General features: G+C 64.7%; 1 protein-coding gene across 1 annotated transcript; it reads left to right on the top strand.

Moving 5' to 3' along the window:
• Positions 1-1913: 1913 nt before the first annotated feature.
• CLPS (colipase, pancreatic) lies at positions 1914-2947 on the top strand. The gene is made up of 3 exons (XM_010584787.1): positions 1914-2000; positions 2607-2729; positions 2810-2947. Exons 1-3 carry the CDS (start codon positions 1914-1916, stop codon positions 2945-2947), a joined length of 348 nt encoding a protein of 115 aa, XP_010583089.1.
• Positions 2948-6090: the final 3143 nt, after the last annotated feature.

Raw genomic sequence — 6090 nt, forward strand, 5'->3', positions numbered from 1 at the left:
CCTTACACCACCCCCCCGCTCCGCCCCGAGCCGGGATGGGCTCGGGATGCGCCCCGGGAGCCCGGGATGAGCCCCGTACCGCCGGGAATATGCCTCCGGGATGGGCTCTGCGTGGCCGGGATGTGCCCTGCACCCCCGGGATGCGCCCCTAGGGTGTGCCCTGCACCCCCGGGATGGGACCCCGGGACGAGCCCCGTTGCCCCAAGGATGCAGCCCCGGGATGTGCCCCGTATCCCTGGGATGTTCCCTCGGGATGCGCCCTGCGCCTCCGGCATGTGCCTTGGGATGCACCCTGGGACGTGCCCCGGTGCCTGTGGGATGAGCCCTGTGTCCCCACGGATCTGCCCTGGGATGCGCCCTGTGCCCCTGGGCTGTGCTCTAGGATGCGCCCCATGCCCTGCTGTGCACTCTGGGGTCACTCTGTCCCCCCCTCAATGCGCTTTGTGCCCCGGGATGTGCCGTGCACCCCCAGATGTGTGTCAGGACGTGCCTGGGCTGCACCATGCACCCCTGGATGCATCCCAGGACGTGCCGCATGCCCCAGCATGCGCGTTGGGATGCTCCCCGGGGTGAGTCTTGGCCCCCCAGGATGTGCCAGGGGCTGTGCCGTGACCTCCAGGATGTCCCCCAAATGCTGTGCCCCCTTGACTGCTCCCCTCTGCCCTCCCAGCTGCCGTCACCAGAGTCTTCCCCCACTGGACGGGGGGTGCATGGGGTGCTGCATCATTGGGATGGGGGCCTGCGGACCCCTGCACCCCCCCTGTCAGCCCCAGGGCTGGCTGGGGCTGCAGGCAGGGAGGGGACAGTCCCCACAGCTCCGCTGCAGAAAGGGAAATGGCTCATCCTGCTGCCGGGACGCTCTGGGGCATCAGCCAGCACCTGGGGCAGGGCCAGCTCACTGCCAGGCTCCAGTGTCCTGCTGCCAGAGGAACGTGGGCAGCGCCAGGAGCCTGCCCAGACGGGCTGTGGGCATTTGCAGCCACCTTGGGACCTTTCCTCAGGAGTCACATCTGCTCTGCATCCCAAGGTACCGCAGAGGCTCAGCTCCCACCGTGGGACCCGGATGACACATGCCAGCGTGACGGTCACCCTGCAGCCAGCGCCAGCCTCAGCGTCACCCCCCTGGTCGGCGAAGGCCAGGGCTGCCCCGGTGTTAATCATTGCCGAGAGCAGCCAGGCCAAGGCGGGCGCGAAAAGCTGTGCCGTTCCCAGGGCTGTTTTCCTTTCATCAGCCGTGTCCCCCAAGCACTGAAACACTGAGAGCAAATATCAGGCAGGGCAAGGTGAGATGGCAGCCCACAGGCTGGGGACCTCGGTGGGCTCCGGAGCACTGAGCGAGGCCGGCAGGATGCTAGCAGGGGGGTGGGCTTGCTCCTGCCACACTTTGGGCTTTCTTGAGTGGGTTTCTTGGCGTCTGTGATCATAACGTTTGAGGGATGGAGGATCTGGGGATTGGTGCTCTCCCATGGAGCAGAGCTCCTGCCGTGGCACCAGCTCTCGCTTTGCCCATGAACCCATCAGCAGCACCCAGCAAGGAGGGTGTCCTGGAGAACCCCAGCTCCACAGCTCCCTGCAGGCAGAGCGGAGAGGAGGGAAGACTGGAAATCTCCCCCGGGGGAAGCGCAGGAGTGCCATTACTTTGCATTGACTTTGGCCAAAGGAGCTGCCAAAGGGCAGGCTGGCATCGCTGGTGTGGGATAGCCACCTGGAGACAGGGCGAGTTGTCCCCATCGTGGCACCGCCTGGCAGCACGGCCATCGCTGTTTTCCTGCCCTGGGCAGGGCGTCGCAGCACAGCCCCAATGCCACGAGTTGGGGTGTGATAGGAGCAGCCACATCAGCTGATAGAGACGCCCGCTATAAAGCGCCCGCCGGCCCCGTGGCGGAGACACAAGCAAGCCCACCATGGCCAACATGCTGTCCCCCTGCCTGCTCCTGGTCCTGCTGCTCCTGACCCCAGCCCTGTCCGCCCCACACGAGCGAGGGCTCATCTTCAACTTGGTAAGAGGGATGCTAACCCGGTTCTTGCCACAGCCTGGGGGATGCCCCAAATGCTGCAATGGGGGGGGGGTCAGAGGGGTCCGCAGTGCTTTGGTCTCTGGCAGCAGCTACGTGGGGGAGTCCCGGGGTGATGGCTGCAGCTGCTGAGGCAAGACTTACTGTGGCTGGGGAAACTGAGGCAGGTGGGGATGGCATGCTGTGTTTTCAGGGGTTGGAGGGATCTCAGAGCCTGGGAAAGCAGCTGTGCAAAGGGACAGGGAAGCCTGAACGTGGATAGGATTGAAGCTCTCAGCTGCCTGTGCCAGTGAGGACCCCCTCCCTGGGGGGCTCGCAGGCAATGGGCAGGGGGGATGCTTTCCCAGCGGTGTCTCAGCCCTATTCCCGTGAGCCCAGCAGAAACCAGCACTTCAGCGGGTGGCATTTTGGGCCAGACCGAGGAAATGCTGCAGGGTGGGAGGCTTGGGGGTGCTGGCAGCAGTGCTGAGCCCCAGCCAAAAGGCAGAGCTGGTGTCTGACACCCACCCAAACCCCCCGGACCCATGCCTGGGGGGGATTAAGGGGGCGACAGAGAAGGACCTGGTGCTCACGCCCTGCCTCATGGTGCAGGACACGGGGGAGCTGTGCCTGCAGAGCGCCCAGTGCAAGAGCGGCTGCTGCCATCGGCACAGCGGCCTGAGCCTGGCCCGATGTGCACCGAAGGCGGCCGAGTTCCAGAAGTGCTCTCCGAAGGTACGTCCTCCCCTTCTCCCGGGGGTGGCCGGGGACAGGGGCATGTCCCCCACACTGCACCATGCCTTGGTTCCCCACAGAGCCTCTATGGGGTCTACTACGAATGTCCCTGCGAGAGCGGCTTGAACTGCGACGTTGATAAGACCATCGTGGGCTCCATCACCAACAGCGACTTCGGTATCTGCAAGGATCCCCAGAGCTCCAACGGGTTGCAGTGAAGGAAAAGAGACCCTCCCTGGTGTCCCCCCCCATGCTGCCCCTGCCACCCTGCTTTTATCCCCCCCCAGGGATGCCCAGACCTGCCCGCGCTGCCCCGGCTGCGGGGGGAGGTTCGAGTAAACAGCATCTTCTGCTGAGCTGCAAGCCAGCGTTTTCACTCGACGTGTCCCTCTGGCCTGGGACAGGAGCAGCAGGGCCAGAAGGTGCCGGAAAAAGCCAGAGGGACATGACGGCTTTAGCTATATGCGCGTGCACATCGTACGCAATTGTATAATAATCTGGGCTGGGCCAGCAGCGACCCATGGGGTGAGCTCTGCTCGGGGGGAGCGTTAGCAAAGGGGGTGCAGGGAAGGGGAAGATGCAGCAGCCCCAGGATCCGAGGGAGCTGTCGGGTTGTGCTCGACTCATTTTATTTGCCACTGCCACTGCTTTGGCTGGAAACGTCCCCTAGAAAAGGTTTGTCACCGAAAAAGAGGGACTTGAAGGTGGTGTCGAAGCTGTGGGTGCTTGGGGTGCTCGGTGGTTGTGTCTGCCTCTGCCATGTCGCACTGCGGGCGCTGGATGACCCTGCACGCCGGGAGCTGCTCCACCTCCTTGGAGCAGGCAGACGTGGCCAGGAGGTGGTCAGCTGGGTGGGCGTCCTCCCCGAAAAGGACCTTGTACAGGCAGCGGTTGTACGCGCCATGGGGGCCATTCGTGCAGCACCTCCACCAGCATCTTTTACAGCAGCTTGTCTGGCTGCGAGATGTGCAGCCAGTTTTGGGAATTTGGGATGGACCTGGGGCAAGGCGATGCTGGGAGCAGCCCCAGCTGGCAGCAAGGCGGCAAATCCCCTTAACTCTGCCCCTGGCAGAGCGGTGCCCTGGGCAGGGTGGGCTGCGGGGGGGTGATGCCCAGCTCAGAGCCAGTGGTTTGGGCATGGGGAGGGGGCACAGATGTGCTGCGGAGGAGTGAGGAAGAGGAGACACCTGCCTGGCAGAGCTGGGGGGGCAGCAGGAGGTGAGGGGGTCACCGGAGGGGGGGTTCTTGACTTCTCCGGTGCCATCTTCACCCCATGTGTTTCTATCCCTGGGGGCAGAAGGAGCACCAGCACCCACAGCGTCGCTCCCCATCGCCCCGAGGCGCCGGGCACCCCATGGCGGCTCTGCACTGGGGGGGACGGGATGGGGGGACGGGGGCTGTACAGGGCAGCTGAGGGTGTCCTGCAGGAAACTTTCTTTCCAGGACAAGGGTGACCAGCAGCTTGAGGATGTGCACCTGCAGGAACACTGGGGACACGGCTGGGAGGGTGGCACGGCCAGGGGAGTCCTCACCGTGGTGGGGGGATACGGGGGGCAGCGTGGGGACAGGGCAGGGGATGCTTCAGGGACCTGCTGGCCCCTGCAAGCCTGGCTCAGTGGAGCTGCAAGAGGGGAAAATGCTGACCTGGATTTTAGTTTGAAACTTGTGGTGGGTGATGAAAGCGTTGAGGGTCTTGGTCTCGTTGTCGTGGTGGTCCCGGCAGGAGGCCACCAGGTCCAGGTCCTCGTGGGTATGGGATGAGGCCTGGAGGAAGGGGGAGATGGGAATGGGGACAGGGACGGGGACAGCAGCCCCTCTCCTGCGGCAGACAGGCACCCCCGGGCAGAGCGAGGGGGGACGTGGGGCAGGTGACATGGGACACGGGGTCTCTCCCTGGCTTCGCCATCTACATGGGGTCCCCAGCCCCACACACCATTCCACACCAGTGGGGAGCACCCTGGAGAGGCTGGCATCACCCAGGACACGTACTGGGGATACTGGGAGCCCTGCCTCTGCCCAGGGCCAGCCTCGTCTGGGGCTTTGCATCCTTGGCATGGGCAGGATGCGGCCAACGTCCAGACTCCGGCAGTGCCAGGACCAGCAGAGGGCAGCCGCAGCGTGCCCGCAGCCTGGGCCGCCCCCAGCCCTGGGGACCCCCCCCCCACCCTGCCAGGGCCCCCCCAACCCCAGGGGCAGCTCAGCGTCGGGGGGGGGGGCCCTGAAATGCACCCAGCCCCATAGACCTGACACCCCCTGAGCCCTGCTTTGGGGTTCACCCCCCTCCCTGGAGGGAGAAGATATTGGGGGGGTGGCCAGCCTGGGCCAATTCCTGGTGTATATGATGGGGATTTTGGGGTGTCCCCATTTTTGGGGTGTCCCTATGTTGGCAGGAGGAGGATGGGGGCACTGGAGAGGTGGGAAGGAGGTGTCTGGGTTGGGGGGGGACACACACCACATGAACAGGCTCCCGCCCCATGTCGGCCCTATATTTACTGGTGAAGCGGCAGCTTTATTTTGGCAGCTCTGGGCTGGTAAATATTGGCTTAAACCGAAAACCAGACGCCTGACTCACGGAGTCTTAACAAACACAGGAAGGGGCCCCCGGCGCGTGTGGGGTGCTGCCAGCCCTGGGGACTGGGGGGGGGCCCTACGCCAGGGTGGGGGCACCCTGAGCTGGGGGGGGCTGTGAACAGGGCATCCTTGGGCAGGTGGATTTTGTTGTAGTGAGGTCCTTGGCTGGGCTGTGGGGGGGACTTAGGGGGATGCCCCCCTCCTGCCGGGGACCCTGGGCGATGGAGGGTGTGCAAGCATTGGGGGTGCCCCTTCCTTCCACCTTGCTTTGCCCAGTGTGTCCCCCCCCTGGCTAAAAAGCAAGGAGAAGTACGAGGCCGAAAGAGCATCGCAGGGGGGGCAACCCAAGCCCCCCCCCCTCAGTCTCACCCCATCACCAGGGTTACACCCCACTTTGCATGGCAGCAGTGCAACCCCATCCCCAGCTGCTGGTGTGACCCTGGTGCCCCCCCCACACCCTATTTGGAGCTTGGGGGGGGGGGCATGGGGACATGCACCCCCCCAGGATTTCACTTCACCCTGGGCAGTGAAGAGGTGCAAGCATTGGGGTGCCCCTTCCCCCCACCCTGCTTTGCAGAGGCCCCCCCCCTTGGTTAAAAAGCAATAAGGAGAAGTATGAAGCTGAAGGGGTGTTGCGGGGGGGGTACCCCACGCCCTCCCCCCCCCGGTGTCACCCCATCACCAGGCTTGCACCCCACTTTGCACCCCCATCCCCTCCTGCTCACCCCTGGGGTGCCCCCAGTGTCCCCCAATACACCGGGGGGGGTGGCCTGGAAGGTTTTCCCGCCCC

The sequence above is a fragment of the Haliaeetus leucocephalus genome, unplaced genomic scaffold (assembly GCF_000737465.1).
Source record: "Haliaeetus leucocephalus isolate CR32 unplaced genomic scaffold, Haliaeetus_leucocephalus-4.0 Scaffold1000, whole genome shotgun sequence".
NCBI classification, from domain to species: Eukaryota; Metazoa; Chordata; class Aves; order Accipitriformes; family Accipitridae; genus Haliaeetus; species Haliaeetus leucocephalus.

Bases quoted from the DNA above. Each gene is read 5' to 3' on its own strand.
- CLPS (XM_010584787.1), top strand. From the start codon at position 1,914: ATGCTGTCCCCCTGCCTGCTCCTGGTCCTGCTGCTCCTGACCCCAGCC. The intron at 2,001-2,606 runs GTAAGAGGGATG...CTCATGGTGCAG, and splicing joins GAGGGCTCATCTTCAACTTG to GACACGGGGGAGCTGTGCCT. The intron at 2,730-2,809 runs GTACGTCCTCCC...GGTTCCCCACAG, and splicing joins TCCAGAAGTGCTCTCCGAAG to AGCCTCTATGGGGTCTACTA.